Genomic DNA, 20,335 nt, shown 5'->3' on the forward strand with positions numbered 1-20,335 from the left:
AAAGCTTATGCTCAAATAAATTGGTTAGTCTCTAAGGTGCCACAAGTACTCCTTTTCTTTTTGCGAATACAGACTAACACAGCTGTTACTCTGAAACCTGTGTATACAGTGATCACACTTCCAGACTTACAGGTGTCAGTGCCATTTATTTATTTTAGGGCTTCCTTTGCAAAGGGGAGGGCAACAGGGAAATTCTGCAAAAGTGTATGTACTTGCTGTGCTCCTGCATTTGCCAGCAAAAACACTTAAATGCCTGTGCAGAATGGATAATTTGTTAATGGACACAAATAACTTACAAGCCATTTGCAAATATGGGAAGCTTTCCAGCCTTCTTTGAAAATCTGTCACCGTAAAGAGATGCTTTAACTCTTATGCTAAGATAATGAACTCAAACACTGCAGCTTATGAAAGTTACTCCAGTGTTTGGGTCTTTTGCTGTTGTACGTTCTGGCGTTTTAGAGAAGTGTTCAAAATCTAACAATAAAGCTAGCTGAACCTGGCTTTTTTTGCATTTCATTACATATTCAAAAACGGGGGCCCACTTCTGTGAAACCGGGCGCCCCAGGGTGGGGAGCGAAGTGGAGGACCCATTTTCTCGGTCTGCCTTGGCCACCTTGGCCGAACTGACATGCAGGGCAGGGGAAAGGTCGGATGGAAAACACAGAATCCCACCAACCAAAACTGGGGAGTGTCCCACGCAGCTCGGGGATTTCACAAGCCAGCTGCAGCGCCGGGGAACGAAGGCACGCCAGAGCGGACAGCTCCCAGCGCGGCTCGGCGGCAGGCACTGGGCGCTCCCCGGCGTCACAAGTGCCTGTGTCCGGAGGCCACGCGTCAGCCGAGAAGCTGGCGAGCGGCAGCAGAGACCGCCGGGAGAGCGCGCCCCACAGTCCCTGCCGGCCGCAGCTCCTTCCCCGCGCTCCCCTCCCTGCTCCGCTTCGCGCCAGCTCCGGCGGCTGCGGCTGCTGCTTCCCGGGAGCCGGAGCGGGCGCGTGAGGCCGTCCCGGGACCGGGCTGGCTCGCGGTGCCTTCGCCTTGTGGCGTTACCTTAGCGCCAGCAGCCCCCGCCCCTCCAGGCGCAGGCACAGAGTTAGAGCGGCGCCAGGCTGCTCTGCTGGGCGCCGGGGCAGGAGGCTGCGGGGGACTGAAGGGAGGAAGCCCCCAGCACCCTTCTGAGAGTAGCCGCCTTCTGGGCCATGCAACTCCCGGCGCTGCGAGCCTGGCCCCTCTGGCTTGGGCTGGTGCTGCTGGGCCTGAAGGCAGCGCCCTGCCAGCAAGGTAAGGGGTGGCGCGGGGGTGCTGGATGTAGCGAGTGCGGGGGTGGGGTGGGGTGGGGGGTTGGGAGCAGCCTTGGAGCTATCCCTGAAGCAAAGACTCCAAAATCATGGACAGACTGGGACCAGCTTTAAGGGGACGACGACCCACCTTGACGCCCCCCAGGCTGGGGCCACTCAGGTGGGAACTCTCCACCCCGCTGCTTCCCCAGTTCTTTCAAATCCCTTGTACCATTAGCTGTTTGCTCAGAGAGGGCGATAGACCACTGGGAGCCCTAAGCAGGAACATTTTGCTCCCCTCAAACATAAAAAAGCGGGTGGGGGGGAGGGAGAAGGTCCTTGAGCTGCACAGGGCCCTAAGCAATTGCTTAGTCTTCTCCCTCCCTTTACTTGATACTTTGTCCAGAAATTTTCAACTTCCCCATGACTTCTGCCAATTCTATGAACGCCAGATTTTGCCAGGAACACCCAGCTTCTGCTTTGTTCAGCCGGTTCAGGGATGGCAGGTACTTGCTCCTGTTCTTCCTTGGGGCGGGGGTGTTATGTCTCCAATGCTGGGAAATGAACTGCTCTGCAATAGTCATTCCTTATCCTGGCAGTGTAAGCACTGACTATTGAAATAAAGCTGACCAAGGTGTTGGGGAAAATACTGTTTAACTCAAGTAGATTTTCTGACTACAATAATGCCCAAGGCTTTGTCTATACTAGCACTTTTGTCAGTAAAACTTTTGTCTGTCAGAGGTGTGAAAAAACACACCCCGACTAACAAAAGTTTCACCAACCAAAGCGCCAGCGTGGACAGCGCTGTGTTGGTGGGAGATGCTCTCCCTCTAACATAGATACTGCTGCTTGTGGTTTAATTATGCCGGCGGGAGAGCTCTTTCCCGCTGGCATAGATCGGCTACACGGGAGATCTTACAACGGCGGAGCTGCAGCAGTACAGCTGTGCCACTGTAAGGTCTGTAGTGTAGGCAGAGGCTAATTGACCCATTAGCCATAGTTTCTTCAAGCACATGTATACATTAAGAGCCTGATCCAGTGACAATTGATTTTGATATAAAGCCTCCCATTACTTCAGCAGGCTTTGAATCAGACCCTTAGTAAAAATACTGTTTTACCAGTCTCCAGCGGGAGCCATGCACTCCAAATCATGAAGACTCCCGTCAGTAGTGTCCCTCCTCTTCTCCTTTGTTTCCACTTAAATTTATATTGACTTTCCAGTCTGGTAATTATATATAACTAACTTTACTGGAAGAGGGAAATTTAATGAACTAGAGAAATTCTGAAAAATTCTTTTTCAGTATTATGTTGCTATTACAATCAACCTCTAGAAAGGAAATGCATAATTTAAAATCGTTTAACATTCTTAACTTCTCTCCACTCTTTTCTTAAACATGTCCTATTATCCTTAACTATTGCAGCACATGTGGTATGTATTGTCACACCCTGACCTGAGACCTCTGCAAAACCAAGAATTAAGGATTGTTGTGAGTTATAAGATGTCTTAAACATTTCTTATTTTAGTATTTTTTTGGGGAAAATCCACATAAAGAATTGATAGAATAGTATGTTATATGCTGAACCATTACACTGTATTATGTTAACATGTTTACACATTTTTAAGTGTCATATAAATATTTAAGAATGTTAAAAACTTAAATTGTCAACATAATAGGCTGCAAGAGTTCTAACATCTGTAACAATTTAATTCATAATTAAAACTAGAGCAGTAGCTATTTTTATATATCTCACTTCTAGTTTTTTGAAAGAGTGATTTTATGGAAATATGTATTATTTCATCTCCATTGCCGAACAGTGCTGCGATGGATAAAGGCTCTGTAACAGTTCTATTTTATATATCGCAGACATTAGGATAGCCAACGGGACTACTTGTTCTTAAAGTCAAGCACAGTTGTAAGCACTTTCCTGGATCAGTGCCAGAGTGCTCAGCAACTTGCAGGATCGAGCCTATAATGAGTAAGCCTTGGCACAGGAAGCATAGCATTCCTGAAGAAAATGTTAGAATAAATATTAGAACTGAGAAACAATGAGATTGAATCTTCCTTGAAGCTCAGAACCTTCTGTTAAATAGTGGTGTGGATGCATGGGAAAGTGTGCAGGTGTTTGGGGAAATGCCCATTGAATATGAAAGAGAAACTCAAATTTTAACAAATATTTGCATATTTTTCCATGAGTCTCACTGTACTGTTTTTCATCAGAAAATATGTGCTATAGTACCTAGACAAAATAGGAGAGTTTGAGTTTCTCTCAAAAAGAGCTGATTTTCCTGACATTGGTTTTTTTGTAATTTTGTAAATTACACCAGTGTAGCTCCAGTGATTTTAACTGAATTATTTCTGTTTGGCATCTCTGAGAGAGAATTAGATTCCCAATCCAAATTTTGGATTTCTTTATTTTAAATGTAAGTCAAGTCTGTGATGTTACTCTACTGTGCAGTTTTATAGTTTAACTGTAAGATTTCTTTAATTATCTTAAAACCAAATAGTTAAATGTAAACTTTCTATTAAAGTACTTAGCCTTACTAAACATGGTAAGATTTTTTAAATGTCCCTCCCTCTTCCCCCAAAAAGAGAGAGAGAGAACAAAGATGAATCTTTTGATGTATCTGATTGTACTGCACTCTGTCAGGAAAAGATGATTTTCACATAATGGCATATTTTATTATATTGCAAATTAAGCTCTTGAGATTACTTCTTATTTTCCTGGAGTGTCATTTTATGACTATTGCAAATAGGTTCCTCCAATGGCATGTCATAATTTGTTTTTAATATCTATATATATTTGCACATTTGTATATTAAAACATTTCCTACATATGCCCCATGATAGGCAGCGCTACCAGAGGTTGCCTGACAAATAGGTTGCCTGACAACTTTCCATTATCAGACCTTGTTTTCAGTTGCTTATAACTTTGCCAGTTTTAACTTTTGGGGTTGAAATTTGCCAGGTGTTGGCCTCAGGCGGAACTTTTTTGGACAGTTTCAGCAAAAAGGTTAATCTACTTCTGAGAACAAGATTAAAGGAAAATGTTTGGCCCACGTTAAAAATATTTATAACTGTTTAATTTAGTCTCTCTAGTGTTGCCATGATTTGGAGCAGGCAGTTGAAGTTTGGCACGGAAGGCAAGGAAGGAGTGTCACCTTGCTGTCTCAAAGTGACTTTTTCTGTCCTTGTCAGAATCCATCAAAATTTGACTGAGTTATAAGCCTATGAAATTTACTGTTTGCACATGCTCAGTTGAGAGTTTTGTTAGTTTCTGGTCAGCAAAATTCTCCAAATTTTCTGTCTGTACTGAGCATGGTCCACCCCTTCAGAACTCTGTACCAGCCACACTGAGCATGTTTTAACAAGCTCCTGGGTGCTAGGGGCACTGTGATGCCAGGCACTGGAATTGGGAGCAGAGAAACTCTCTCCTGTGCTCTCAGTGCTCCCCTGTTAGGACTTATGCAGAAAGTGAGAACTAAGGGGAAGCAGCCTGAAACAGATGCGGAGGTAAGGAGAAGAATGTGGGAAGGAAGACAGGAGCAGGTTAGGTGGCTGGTAGGAGGAGCAGCAGAAGAGTCTCATTTGTAGAGAATATGCCCTTCAAGAATCCTCAGTTCAGTTTCAGGTTCTGCAGGCCTGACAATACCATCAACAAATATCTGTGAACCTACCTGGCAAAGTGTGGGTTTAGTCCCCTTTTAGTAGGGTGACCTTACATCCTGTTTTGGCTGGGACAGTCCCACTTTTAAGCCCTGTCCTGGCTGTCCCGACTTCTTTTCCAAAAGGAGGCATTTGTCCCGTTTGTCCTTGCTGACTTGATCAGTTGACAAGAGCAAACAGGACAAATGCCCACTTTTGTCAAAAAAGTGGGGTGCAGTGCAGAAGGGATGAGCAGAGATGCCAGCCCCCAGCAGGAGGAGGCAGGGCTGGAGTGGGGGAAGCCGTGTTCCAGCATGCGGGGACCCATCCACAGTGTTCCAGCACCTAGGTAACAACCTCCTGATGGGACTCCCGCAGGGTTCCAGCACCCGGGCAACAGCATGTGGTGGGGGGTCCCTCAGTCAAGTGGCTGGTTTTTCTCTTTGGGAAATATGGTCACCCTATTTTCTAGTGACTGTTCCACATAGAGAATACAGCCTATTGTTGTTATCAGTTGATTTGCAAGTTCCGGTGGCAGAGGTCTGTGCTGTGTGTTTAAAGGTTCCAACCCTGCTCATGATCCATGATGGAATTTCTGTTTTTTCAGTTTTCTTTTTGAAAAATGTAGGAAATTATATACAAAAGACACCAATACCTCTGTTAAAAGAATGTTAATGTTGCAAAGTCAGACACTCAAAGACAGAGGGGTAGCCATTTTAGTCTGGATCTGTAAAAGCGGCAAAGAGTCCTGTGGCACCTTATAGATTAACAGACGTATTGGAGCATAAGGTTATCTGACGAAGTGGGTATTCACCCACGAAAACTTATGCTCCAATATGTCTGTTAGTCTATCAGATGCCACAGGACTCTTTGCCACTCAAAGACAGAAAATGCCAGAACTGAAGTTGCCCATGCAATTACTGCTCTTGTTTCTACGGAGTTCATTGACATAGAAAATTCCATGAGGCAGTGAATAAGTCTATATTCAGTGCAGGGTTTCGATGACGTGAAGTAAATAAGTTTTGAAACCACACATTGAATAATGAGGATAAAAAACAGCCAACTATTGACTAGATATCCATTCGATGAGCGCCATCCATCCTGGGTACTGAATTAGACAGGAGTCCTGTGGAATAAAAAAAAGATCTGATTATATAATTAGCTGGGGTTCCATAATGCATGAGCAGAAGGGGGCAGAATTAAGGTTGTATGGGCTGAGCACTTTTGAAAGTCTCACCATTACTTTAAAAGTTTTTAGAGTGAAACTAATTCCTAGGCAAAGGTTCAACACTAGACTATGCATGACTGTGTAAGCCATATGTAGAAGTCTTAAGTGGATCTTTAGTAGGGCTGGCCAGAAAAAAAATTCCCACTGAAAATTTTGACTTTTCATTGAAAAAATGGAAAACTTTGAGCCAAGCTCCCCCCCCCCCCAATTTTCCAGCTTTCAGCCCATTTTTTTCAATAAAAACTTAACATTTTCATCAAAAAGCTCTTTTCACTAACAAATTTGTTTAATTGAAAAACCCAGTTTTCCATTAAAAGAATTTTTATTGAAATATTTCAACCAGCCCTAGTTTTTAATGCATAAGCCTTGTGTCAGCCTGCTGCAAAGGTGAATTTCAGGCATAGTGAATACAGAAGACAGTTGTTCGCAATGTGCAATTTAAAAACAAAAAATTGTATATGCTAGTTTCCTAGAGTATCCAGTTATACAACGCAAACATTGCACACACAAAGAACAGTTAGTTAATATCCCTGATCATGACAGTCATTTGCAGCTGTATTGCAGAGTGGGACCAGAATGCAACCAGATGTTATAATATGCAACGTAATATTTCAAAATGAGAGATATGGAAAAATTAGCATATCTCCAAAGACAGCAAAAAGTTGCATATGTGAATAGCTGGATCACATTCACAAACCATGTGCATAATGCTGTGAACTAAGTAAAAATATCCATTATTATCTGATCTTTATTTTAGGATTAATGATCCTGTGACCTTTTGATAGGAAAAAGTTTATAATTACTCTTGACACTATGCCAAGAGGTAGAAGTGATATGCATAATCTGCATATCAAATTAAGATTTCAGTAAAATGAAAGGTTTGTCTGATGTGTAATTTGACTCAAACACTATACGTAGTCATGGAGAAAAGAATTAGTACTAATTGTTAGAGAAGAGATTCAGTTACAGAAAGGGAACCACTTAAGGCACTGCCACATTGCGTAGGCAGAAGAAACATATAAAAGATAGAAGACAGAATGAAAATTCTGATTATGGTTCATGACCTACTTATGTTGAAGCCTGTTTAGAGAACATTTGAATAATAGACATGACTGACCTTTGATTCTCACAAGGGTTTCCCTCAAATTCCGATGAAGGATAAATTCTCCGTAAGGTCATCCTGTATGGACATGAATAGCCTACAGGGTATTGCAAACAGTGCAAAAAAACACAGTAATGACATAGTCCATCACATCCACTTCCATCTGCACTTAGATGGTGGAAGATAAAGCTATTGGTATGTGCTTGAGTTGCCTAAAGGCATAACAGATTAAATAACCAGTCTTTGGAAGACTGCAGGATCCTTATATTCTGCTTGAAAGAGATGAGATCTTTTGTTCCACTAGGACATCTTCTGCATTAGAAAGAGAGGATTATGTGATTTGGGAAGCTTACTCACAAGTACGTTTATCAGAACAGTGATATGAAATTTTTTTATTACCAATGCCACAGTGAATTAAATGGATACATTCTTTTATCCTATATATCTCACATAGAATGTATATATCAATATGAGCTAATTGCATCATACAACTTGCAAATAAAGATTCAACACATAAAGATACAAAAATTGAAGAAACAGTTGTGGTTCACACTGCTAGTATTCAAATAGCAGGTCAGCTGCACTCCATTTGCTTGGTTTATAGTTCTACTTGACTTATGGTTCTAGTATGGTGTCATAAATATAAAGGGAAGGGTAAACCCCTTTGAAATCCCTCCTGGCCAGGGGAAAGCTCCTCTCACCTGTAAAGGGTTAAGAAGCTAAAGGTAACCTCGCTGGCACCTGACCAATGAGGAGACAAGATACTTTCAAAAGCTGGGAGGAGGGAGAGAAACAAAGGGTCTGTGTCTGTCTGTAGTCGTCTTGGCCAGGGACAGAACAGGAATGGAGTCTTAGAACTTTTAGTAAGTAATCTAGCTAGGTATGTGTTAGATTATGATTTCTTTAAATGGCTGAGAAAAGAATTGTGCTGAATAGAATAACTATTTCTGTCTGTGTATCTTTTTTGTAACTTAAGGTTTTGCCTAGAGGGGTTCTCTATGTTTTTGAATCTAATTACCCTGTAAGATATCTACCATCCTGATTTTACAGGGGGGATTTCTTTATTTCTATTTACTTCTATTTTTTATTAAAAGTCTTCTTGTAAAACACTGAATGCTTTTTCATTGTTCTCAGATCCAAGGGTTTGGGTCTGTGGTCACCTATGCAAATTGGTGAGGCTTTTTATCCAACATTTCCCAGGAAAGGGGGGGTGCAAGTGTTGGGAGGATTGTTCATTGTTCTTAAGATCCAAGGGTCTGGGTCTGTAGTCACCTAGGCAAATTGGTGAGGCTTTTTACCAAACCTTGTCCAGGAAGTGGGGTGCAAGGTTTTGGGAAGTATTTTGGGGGGAAGGACGCGTCCAAACAGCTCTTCCCCAGTAACCAGTATTAGTTTTAGTATTAGTATTAGTATTAGCGGCCAGTCCAAGGATAACGGATGTAATATTTTGTACCTTGGGGAAGTTTTGACCTAAGCTGGTAAAGATAAGCTTAGGAGGTTTTTCATGCAGGTCCCCACATCTGTACCCTAGAGTTCAGAGTGGGGGAGGAACCGTGACATGGTGGCACAGTGGTGGGATTAACCTGAAATCATTTTGAGATCCAGTTGAGATTTTTTGAACTAGAAATACAGATCTTAAAAAGGAATTTTAAGAAAGTCCAGAAAGCAGCTTTGAAACTGAAAGCAGCTTGGTTTCTCTCTGCTTTGTGGCCAAGCAGAGACAAAAGGGGATTATCTTGTGAATTGCAGGTTTTCTTTGCCTGGAGGCAGGGTACTTAACTCCTGCAGGGAAATTCACAGTCTTCCAACCCAGAGGTTTTTTTTTTTTTTTTTTTTCTTTTCTTCCTAAAAGTAAATAGGGGGTGTGTGCTCTACCCATTTGCCTGGAGACAAAAGTGGCAGGGTTTTTTTTAGGATTTTGATTTTTTTTTGTTTTACAAGGAGCACAGGTTTGAAAAGAATTTTTTTTTTCTTTGGGCTGGGTAAGCAGGTTTCCAAGTAGTTGGAGGTTTTTTGCTTTAATTTGGGCCCAGAGCAGAGACAAGGGAATTGTCTTTTTCTGTAGGCTGACAATCACTATCAGAGAATAGGTATTCTATTCCAGCACAGCAAAATTTTACAGCCAAGTTTTGTTTGTTTATTTCTAAACCTCGGGTGTAAAGTTAGTTAAAAACAGAGAGGTTAGAATGGCCAAATCCTCGGCTCGACTACAGCTGGAATTAGCCAAATTTCAGGCTGAGGAAAAACAAAGGGAACATGAAAGACAGATAGAACTCATGCGGCTGGAGAAGGAGGTACAGGAGGCTGCCCACAAGAGGGAAATGGAGGCAAGGAAGCATGTGGAGGAGATGGAGAGGATAAAGGCCCAGCAGAATATACCAACAAACCCTAGCAATCCTTCTCCAGGTACCACTTCCCATCCCAGAAAGTTCCCCACCTACAAGGCAGGTGATGATACTGAGGCCTTCTTAGAAAACTTCGAAAGGGCCTGCCTTGGGTACAACATCTCTACTGACCAATACATGGTAGAGCTGAGGCCGCAGCTCAGTGGACCCTTAGCTGAGGTGGCAGCTGAAATGCCTAAAGAACATATGAACAAGTATGAACTGTTTAAATCCAAGGCGAGAGTCAGAATGGGGATAACACCCGAGCAGTCTCGTCGGAGGTTCCAAGCCCTAAGGTGGAAACCAGACATGTCATTTACCCGACATGCCTACCACATTGTGAAACATTGGGATGCCTGGATATCAGGAGCAAGTGTTGAATCTCCAGTAAATTTGCCCTTCCTAATGCAAATGGAACAATTCTTAGAGGGTGTTCCTGAGGAAATAGAAAGATACATCCTAGATGGGAAACCCAAAACTGTAATCGAGGCAGGAGAGATTGGAGCCAGATGGGTGGAGGTGGCAGAGAAGAAGAAAACTGGTCGCAGTTGGAGCGGAGACCAGAAGGGACCACCCCAGACCACACCCTATTACCGGGGGCCGCCCAAAGCCCCACCTACCTCCCAAAGAACCCTCCAGACCCCTTATCGTCCCACCACCCCGTTCTTCAGCGACCCACCTCGCCCCGGTGACCCGTCAGCTGGACGATGTTTTAAATGTAACGAGCTGGGGCATGTAAAGGCCAACTGCCCCAAGAACCCCAACAGATTACAGTTCATTGCACCGGAATCACACCAGAGGTCCACAGGCCCAGATACCTCCCAGATACCCTTGGAGCGGAGGGAAACTGTGAGTGTGGGCGGGAAGAAGGTCACCGCGTGGAGGGACACCGGAGCACAAGTGTCAGCTATCCATGCTTCCTTAGTGGACCCCAATTTAATCAACCCAGAGATCCAAGTGACGATTCAACCCTTCAAGTCCAACTCTTTCAATTTGCCTACAGCCAAGTTGCCTGTCCAGTACATGGGCTGGTCAGGAATGTGGACTTTTGCAGTCTATGATGATTATCCCATCCCCATGCTGTTGGGGGAAGACTTGGCCAATCACGTGAAGCAGGCCAAGAGGGTGGGAACGGTCACCCGCAGCCAGGCTAAACAAGCCGTAAGGCCTAGCTCTGTTCCGGAAACTTCTATCAGGGCCCGGTCAGAGGTGATGGACCCGGACCCCAGGCCAATGTCTGCAACAGCAGTAGTGGATCCAATCCCAGAGACCCAGACGGAACCAGTCCCAGAACCGGAACCAGCCAAACAACCAACACCAGACCCCGTGCCAGCACTGAATACAGTACTTGCAACCTCAACACCAGAGGGCCCCACCGAACCTGAACTGGCAGCAGCCGATAACCCTACACAAGAGGCTCAGCCGGAGCCTGAATCCCAACATAGTGCACCAGCGGAGAGCGGTTCACAGTCAACAGAAACAGCTCCATCCCCTATATCGCTTCCAGAGGGACCAAGCCTATGTCCCCAATCCAATGAGGAACGGATGTCTCCAGCATCAAGGGAACAGTTCCAGACTGAACAGGAAGCAGATGAAAGCCTCCAGAGAGCGTGGACGGCGGCACGGAGCAACCCACCGCCTCTCAGCTCTTCTAATCGATCCAGGTTTGTTGTAGAAAGAGGACTTTTATACAAGTAAACTCTTTCTGGGGGACACCAGGAAGACTGGCATCCTCAGAGACAGTTGGTAGTTCCAACTAAATACCGGGCCAAGCTCTTGAGCTTAGCCCATGATCACCCTAGTGGCCATGCTGGGGTGAACAGGACCAAAGACCGTTTGGGGGGGTCATTCCACTGGGAGGGAATGGGCAAGGATGTTTCTACCTATGTCCAGTCTTGTGAGGTGTGCCAAAGAGTGGGAAAACCCCAAGACCAGGTCAAAGCCCCTCTCCAGCCACTCCCCATCATTGAAGTTCCATTTCAGCAAGTAGCTGTGGATATTCTGGGTCCTTTTCCGAAAAAGACACCCAGAGGAAAGCAGTACATACTGACTTTCATGGATTTTGCCACCCGATGGCCGGAAGCAGTAGCTCTAAGCAACACCAGGGCTAAAAGTGTGTGCCAGGCACTAGCAGACATTTTTGCCAGGGTAGGTTGGCCCTCCGACATCCTCACAAATGCAGGGACTAATTTCCTGGCAGGAACTATGAAAAACCTTTGGGAAGCTCATGGGGTAAATCACTTGGTTGCCACTCCTTACCATCATCAAACAAATGGCATGGTGGAGAAGTTTAATGGAACTTTGGGGGCCATGATACGTAAATTCGTAAATGAGCACTCCAATGATTGGGACCTAGTATTGCAGCAGTTGCTCTTTGCCTACAGAGCTGTACCACATCCCAGTTTAGGGTTTTCCCCATTTGAACTTGTATATGGCCGTGAGGTTAAGGGGCCATTGCAGTTGGTGAAGCAGCAATGGGAGGGATTTACACCTTCTCCAGAAACTAACATTCTGGACTTTGTAACCAACCTACAAAACACCCTCCGAACCTCTTTAGCCCTTGCTAGAGAAAACTTACAGGATGCTCAAAAAGAGCAAAAAGCCTGGTATGATAAACATGCCAGAGAGCGTTCCTTCAAAGTAGGAGACCAGGTCATGGTCTTAAAGGCGCTCCAGGCCCATAAAATGGAAGCATCGTGGGAAGGGCCATTCGTGGTCCAGGAGCGCCTGGGAGCTGTTAATTATCTCATAGCATTCCCCACCTCCAACCGAAAGCCTAAGGTGTATCATATTAATTCTCTAAAGCCCTTTTATTCCAGAGAATTAAAGGTTTGTCAGTTTACAGCCCAGGGAGGAGACGACGCTGAGTGGCCTGAAGGTGTCTATTACGAAGGGAAATGTGCTGGTGGTGTGGAAGAGGTGAACCTCTCCATGACCCTTGGGCGTATGCAGCGACAGCAGATCCAGGAGCTGTGCACTAGCTACGCGCCAACGTTCTCAGCCACCCCAGGACTGACTGAACGGGCATACCACTCCATTGACACAGGTAATGCTCACCCAATTAGGGTCCACCCTTACCGGGTGTCTCCTCAAGCTAAAACTGCTATAGAACGGGAGATCCAGGATATGTTACAGATGGGTGTAATCCGCCCCTCTGAAAGTGCATGGGCATCTCCAGTGGTTCTAGTTCCCAAACCAGATGGGGAAATACGTTTTTGCGTGGACTACCGTAAGCTAAATGCTGTAACTCGCCCAGACAACTATCCAATGCCACGCACTGATGAACTATTAGAGAAACTGGGACGGGCCCAGTTCATCTCTACCTTGGACTTAACCAAGGGGTACTGGCAGGTACCGCTAGATGAATCTGCCAAGGAAAGGTCAGCCTTCATCACACATCTCGGGCTGTATGAATTTAATGTACTCCCTTTCGGGCTGCGAAATGCACCCGCCACTTTCCAAAGACTTGTAGATGGTCTCCTAGCGGGATTAGGAGAATATGCAGTCGCCTACCTTGACGATGTGGCCATATTTTCGGATTCCTGGGCAGACCACCTGGAACATCTACAAAAAGTCCTTGAGCGCATAAGGGAGGCAGGACTAACTGTTAAGGCTAAGAAGTGTCAAATAGGCCTAAACAGAGTGACTTACCTTGGACACCAGGTGGGTCAAGGAACTATCAGCCCCCTACAGGCCAAAGTGGATGCTATCCAAAAGTGGCCTGTCCCAAAGTCAAAGAAACAGGTTCAATCCTTCTTAGGCTTGGCCGGTTATTACAGACGATTTGTACCGCACTACAGCCAAATCGCTGCCCCACTGACAGGCCTAACCAAAAAGAAACAGCCAAATGCTGTTCAGTGGACCGGAAAGTGTCAGAAGGCCTTTAACAAGCTTAAAGCGACCCTCATGTCTGACCCTGTACTAAGGGCCCCAGACTTTGACAAACCGTTCCTAGTAACCACAGATGCATCCGAGCGTGGTGTGGGAGCAGTTTTAATGCAGAAAGGACCTGATCAAGAATTCCACCCTGTAGTGTTTCTCAGCAAAAAACTGTCTGAGAGGGAAAGCAACTGGTCAGTCACTGAAAAAGAATGTTATGCCATTGTCTACGCTCTGGAAAAGCTACACCCATATGTTTGGGGACGGCGTTTCCACCTGCAAACCGACCATGCTGCACTAAAGTGGCTTCACACCGTCGAAGAAACTAACAAAAAACTTCTTCGGTGGAGTTTAGCTCTCCAAGATTTTGATTTCGACATCCAACACATCTCAGGAGCTTCTAACAAAGTGGCTGATGCACTCTCCCGTGAAAGTTTCCCAGAATCAACTGGTTAAAATCGTCCTTGAGATGTGGAAAATATTGTTAGTCTTTATGTACTTGGTAGTATATTTAGAGATGCATGTGTCTTATTAACTCTGTTTTCCTAGAGCTCCAGGAAGAAATCCCAGCCAGTGTTTCACCCTAGCTGAGATTTGGGGGGCGTGTCATAAATATAAAGGGAAGGGTAAACCCCTTTGAAATCCCTCCTGGCCAGGGGAAAGCTCCTCTCACCTGTAAAGGGTTAAGAAGCTAAAGGTAACCTCGCTGGCACCTGACCAATGAGGAGACAAGATACTTTCAAAAGCTGGGAGGAGGGAGAGAAACAAAGGGTCTGTGTCTGTCTGTAGTCGTCTTGGCCAGGGACAGAACAGGAATGGAGTCTTAGAACTTTTAGTAAGTAATCTAGCTAGGTATGTGTTAGATTATGATTTCTTTAAATGGCTGAGAAAAGAATTGTGCTGAATAGAATAACTATTTCTGTCTGTGTATCTTTTTTGTAACTTAAGGTTTTGCCTAGAGGGGTTCTCTATGTTTTTGAATCTAATTACCCTGTAAGATATCTACCATCCTGATTTTACAGGGGGGATTTCTTTATTTCTATTTACTTCTATTTTTTATTAAAAGTCTTCTTGTAAAACACTGAATGCTTTTTCATTGTTCTCAGATCCAAGGGTTTGGGTCTGTGGTCACCTATGCAAATTGGTGAGGCTTTTTATCCAACATTTCCCAGGAAAGGGGGGGTGCAAGTGTTGGGAGGATTGTTCATTGTTCTTAAGATCCAAGGGTCTGGGTCTGTAGTCACCTAGGCAAATTGGTGAGGCTTTTTACCAAACCTTGTCCAGGAAGTGGGGTGCAAGGTTTTGGGAAGTATTTTGGGGGGAAGGACGCGTCCAAACAGCTCTTCCCCAGTAACCAGTATTAGTTTTAGTATTAGTATTAGTATTAGTATTAGCGGCCAGTCCAAGGATAACGGATGTAATATTTTGTACCTTGGGGAAGTTTTGACCTAAGCTGGTAAAGATAAGCTTAGGAGGTTTTTCATGCAGGTCCCCACATCTGTACCCTAGAGTTCAGAGTGGGGGAGGAACCTTGACATATGGTGAGTGTTAAGATTAAATGTATGAGTCCATATATGAAGAAACACCTTAACAATTGGCACCAACTGGTGCCTTTTTTAGTAGTTTCACAAAAGGCAGTCTGCACCATCCTTTCACTCCTAAAGATTATTCTTTACCTCTTCTGTGAGTAGAGAGAGACTATCTATTGCTGGCAGTATCAATCTGGTATTTTTAATAAGCAATATAGTTTTAATATTTTTAAAGTTTAGGTATTTTCATAATCTAGCTTCCTTTCTTAAGAAAGAGCAGCCATTCACAGATTTATTATATATGGTTTTATCTGTAGAAATTCCATCAACAAGAACCTTCTTACTTTTAACAGATCAGCAAAGCCATCCCAATGTCTCAAGATCAGAAGCTCAAAGCTTTTATTGTTTTATTTCCTGGAAACGTTTCCACCTTTTTAAAAGCTATGGTTAAAATTTCCTTCACATTTTGTTGGTGGAGTGCCTCTTGTTGGCTTTAGTAACTGCAGTTTTAAGACTCTGAGGCTAGAACATCACTTAGATGTGCAAAAATATATCCATGCCTGTGCATCCATAGTTGTAATTACACTTGCTACAATTTATTGTGTGAGTCAGATAGCCTTTTGTGTATGTAACTAAATGTCTACCCATTTCCACACCCGTTTGTGGGAATTGCCTGCACATATATGGTGTTCTTGTGCAATTAGGAGTAATCTTGCTCGTCATGTATGGGTTTCTGCTGTCATATGTCAGTTTCAGTTGACCACACTGTGAAAAGATAGATTGAGTGCAAGGGACCTTTGGAGAGTCCTTAGTCCTTTAGGAGTAAGATTTTTACTTTCCTATTATATTCTTGACCACCTTCTCCTATTTTAGATTAAAAGGTTTCATGTACAACAAATGAATTATGAAGTTAACACCTTGAGCAAAAGTGCTTTTTGCAGTATTTACATAACCATGGCCTCCATAATTCTTTGAGCTAGGCTTAAAGACTAACATAGTTATCAGATCATGTTTGCTGTCCACAAAGATAAGAAAACAGCCATTATAACACAGATACCATTAATCATGGCAAAGAATTGTGCTAACACATGATTCATTTTGTAGTGAAAACAGACCCTTACTGTATTTGACAAATATAACTTAATTTGGCACTAACAAGATCAGAGTTTTGGGGCCTGATCCAAAGCCCGTTGAAGATAACGGAAATAGTCCCGCTGACTTTTATGGGGTATAGATCAGGCCCCATTTCACTTCTCAACTCCTTTTCCTCTTTTCACGGTGTTGGAGTTGCCCACAATTCCTCTTGGAGTTTCAGTCCTTTTCTCTTCAAATATTTCTTGACAGTGTCTTTCCATTTTATTCTTGGCCTTCCACATCCTTTCTTGCTGTTCTCTTCCTCCCATGCTTTCTTTGCTGATTGTTCTTTTTCCATTCTTATCAAATGACCACCCTACCTCAGACATACGCTTGCCAGCCTATCTATCATTGAGAGCTCGAAGTTCATCTTCCCTCTAATATCTTCCATGCACACTCCATATACCCTCCACTTGCCTGACATTCTCTTCAGTATATTATTTTCAGCAACCTGTATCTTCTTTTCTTCCATCTCCATAAGACCCACTGTTTCCAAACCGTAGAGCAGTTTGGAATACACACAGCATACATTTTTCCTTTCAGTTTGGTACTGGTCCCTCAGTACTCCTGTTACGTTTTTTGCTTTCATCCATTCACACTGAATTCTTCTTTTCAGTTCTCCAAATCTCTCCCTGATGGCATTAAATGTACTTCCCAAGCACACAGTTCTTTCTTTTGATTCAGCTTTGTCTGGATACTTCAATCAACAGCTCTTCTTCCACCTTCCCTACTTGCATAACTTCAGTTTTCTGGGTGTTTACCTTCAAACCATGGTCTTCAAACACAGATGTCTGCTCTGATACCATATTTATCAATTCCTCTTTGCTGTCAGCCAAAAGGCCCAGATCAACAGCATACATCAGTTTTCTCTTTGTCTCCACAGGCTTGGTTCTCCTACTAATTAACTCCATAACTAGGATAAAGAGAAGTGGACATCGCACACTGCCATGTCTCAATATCACTGTCATCTCAGAATTTTCCGAAATTCCCTATGTTGTTAGCACCTTAGCTGTTGACACTCAGTACAGCTTCTCTCCACTTCATGAGACCTCCCTCCCATCCATTTCAATAGTCCCTACATCTGCTCCCATTGAACCAAATCATATGCTTTCTCAACATCAATATATGCTATGTAGCAGTTCCACTCTTCATTTATCATTCTTTCAAACTTCTGTTTCATTGCAAATATTGCATCTGTCATCCCTTCCTAAGGCCTTATTGCTCCTCTCCTATATTTTACTCTACATTGCACCTTAACCTTGCCTCCAGAGCTCTCTCAGTGACTTTCAGAGACTGACTTAACAGAGTGATGCCCCGATTGGTGTTTGTATCTCCCTTACTCTTGCAAAGAGGCATAATCAATTCCATTCTCAAGCCATCTGGTATCCTATCTTGATCCCAGCAAACATATAGTAATCTTTGAATCCACTTTACTCCAATATCTCCAACTGTCTTGATCATATCAAGACTTATCTTCACCAGTTGCTTTACCATTCTTCATCTTATTCAGTGTTTCTGTCTCTACAGAGATCAGTACCTTTTGAGACTTCCCCATACTTGTCAGGGTTACATTCACTAGCAACTCTCTCTTCTCATTTTACAGCCTTTGAAAATGTTCTTTCCATACCTCTTTAGGGTTAGTCACCACACTGTTCCCATCCTTCACACATAAAGATTTCTTCATATCTTCATGTTTAATTGTTCCTCTTTTTTGCCAACCCAAAAAGCAACAGATCAGGACCCAAGTGCAGTAAAATTTGGCTAGCAATACTGTAGCATTTTCATGTTTTCTAGTTAAGAGGATTTAAAACCTTCTGTAATAATATTTATTTGACAGACAGATTATATCTTAAATATTATCTTATATTTGTTTCCACAGCTCTTGAATGTTACCCTGGTGGACATCAGATCCTTCAGAGTCCTTACCGAAGCGTTGATTTTGATTCATCACAACTACAGCAATCAGCTATTCAAGATCTCATATGTGACCATTCACTAACACCAGGATGGTACCGCTTTCTAATATTTGATAAGCCAGCTGAGATGCCAACCAAGTGTGTGGAGGTATTGGTGCACCGCATTTTGTATTTCAGATTTAACACATGATTTTTCTTAAAATTTTCATAATAGGATAGGTACCTATCAAAAGGAAAATAATTAAGAATACTTATTAGTAGGACAAAAAGGTGAAGTTACAATCTAGCTAGCTGAAAGCTTGTACAGCGCCAAGCAGGCTAGAGTAGGAGACTCACAATTGCAGGGACATCACATCATTAGTGTACCTCTGCCCAAAAACAGAACAGCAGGGAGAGCAAATTAAATTCATTTTTTAGCATTTAACCAGCTGAAATTTACAGCCACTACTAGGTGGGCTTTCTTGATGCTAGTCTATTTAGACATATTAAGGTTTTAAAACACAAATTATGTAAATTATTATGTATTATTATATTATTATGTAAATGTAAGGCTAGTGGTTTACTTAAAAATGTTCAAAGCAGTATACATGATTTTAGCCCCTTGATTCCCCTCTTAGTGAGCTAATTTTAAAATGTACACTTTAGGAGAAGATATTAGTCATAAAATGTTGATCCGATAAAGGTAAATGAGAAAGAGCTAAGATTAGTTTGCCTCTGACCCCTAAGATCACGTCAGATACAAGAGTCATCCTTAACTCTGGATTTCCTAGGTTTGCAGTGCTTGTTTTTGGGATTATTACAATATCTCTGTAATGTTTTTATCCTTAAATTACTGACAGATACTCTCAACCTTAACTCCATTTTAAAAGAGTTTTGTCTTGGAATTTCCATGGTCTTTTTTTAATTAAAACTGTCATAGTGAACAAGAAAAGAGAATGCTACTATGTGATATTTCTTCTAATGATTTGAAAATATGTGGGATCAACTTTAAAACAAAACTTTAAAACTTCACCAGTACACCAATGCAGAATAAAAGAGCCATTGCAGACTGGCTGATTAAAAGGGATTTATAGCTCTGTGTTTTAAGAGTAGCACAAAGCAGCTGAAGTGTAGCAGTGATTCTGACTCTTCATTTGCTATTGATTTATTAGTGTAGAGGGCTGTGTTACAGAGACCGATGTTATATGAAAGGAAGGGCAGGGGAAGCTCATTTCAGAGCCTGATGTCTCTGGACTCCTGTGCTCATGCCTCAGATCCCCCTGCGGTGCTGCCTTGGTGCAGAGCGGAGCCAGAGCAGCAGTGTCATGGGGGGCTTTTCAAGCCCTGATGCTCAAGCTAGTATACAACTATGGTTTAAAACAGTGGGTCAGGACCCAAAGTGGGTCAGGACCCCATTTTAATGGGGTCACCAGGTCTGACATTAGACTTGCTATGGCCTGGGGCTGAAGCTGAAGCCCGAGCCCCACCTCCGAGGGCGGAAGCCAAAGCCCAAGGGCTTCATCCCTGGACAGCGGGGCTCAGGTTACAGGCCCGCCACCCGGGACTGAAGCCCTTGGGCTTCGACTTTGGCCCCCCCCACCGGGGCGGTTTGTCTCGGGCTTTGGGTTTGGCTTCCCCCACCCAGGGCGGCAGGGCTCAGTTGGGCTCAGGCTTTGTTCCCTCCTCCAGGGGTCGCATAGTAATTTTTGTTGTCAGAAGGGAATCACAGTGAAATGAGTTTGAGAATCCCTGACAGAATCTGTAAACAACAGTGAAAGATGAGCCAAGTCATCTACCAATGAGAACTCTTGACATATTTGTCCTGTGTTCCTTTTATCACTAACTCATTATAACCAATAGAATTGTTACCTGCAAATTAGCTATGGAGGCGGCGTGGTGCTATCACAATGGCCCCACTTAAGACTTTTCTGAGCTGTTGACCTTACCCTGTCTGTAGCCCATGTAGTCATAGTGATTATAAAATATGGTCACTAAGGGTATGTCTACACAGCAATTAAACACCCACAGCTGCCCCATGTCAGCTGACTTGGGCTCACGGGGCTCAGGCTGCGGGGCTGTAAAATTGCAGTGTAGACATTTGGGCTTGTGCTGGAGCCCAAGTTCTGGGACCCCACGGCTGGGGAGAGCCCCAAAGCCCAGACTCCATCTGAGCCTGAATGTCTACCCTGCAATTTTATAGTCCCACAGCCTGAACCCTGTGAGCCTGAGTCAACTGACCCAAGCCAGCCGTGGGTGTTTAACTGCT

The 20,335-nt window shown here is 43.5% G+C and overlaps 1 protein-coding gene across 1 annotated transcript in view; it reads left to right on the forward strand.

The window, feature by feature from the left end:
* Nucleotides 1–628: 628 nt before the first annotated feature.
* The window catches only part of VWDE (von Willebrand factor D and EGF domains), a 76,532-nt gene continuing 56,825 nt past the window's right edge, over nucleotides 629–20,335 (forward strand). The window contains exons 1-3 of the mRNA XM_078851336.1: nucleotides 629–1,278; nucleotides 2,696–2,703; nucleotides 18,054–18,238. Of these exons, the coding sequence (XP_078707462.1) occupies nucleotides 629–1,278; nucleotides 2,696–2,703; nucleotides 18,054–18,238 (843 nt within the window). The remainder of the gene's footprint in view (nucleotides 1,279–2,695; nucleotides 2,704–18,053; nucleotides 18,239–20,335) is intronic.

This window comes from Lepidochelys kempii, chromosome 2, assembly GCF_965140285.1.
Source record: "Lepidochelys kempii isolate rLepKem1 chromosome 2, rLepKem1.hap1, whole genome shotgun sequence".
Taxonomy (NCBI): domain Eukaryota; kingdom Metazoa; phylum Chordata; order Testudines; family Cheloniidae; genus Lepidochelys; species Lepidochelys kempii.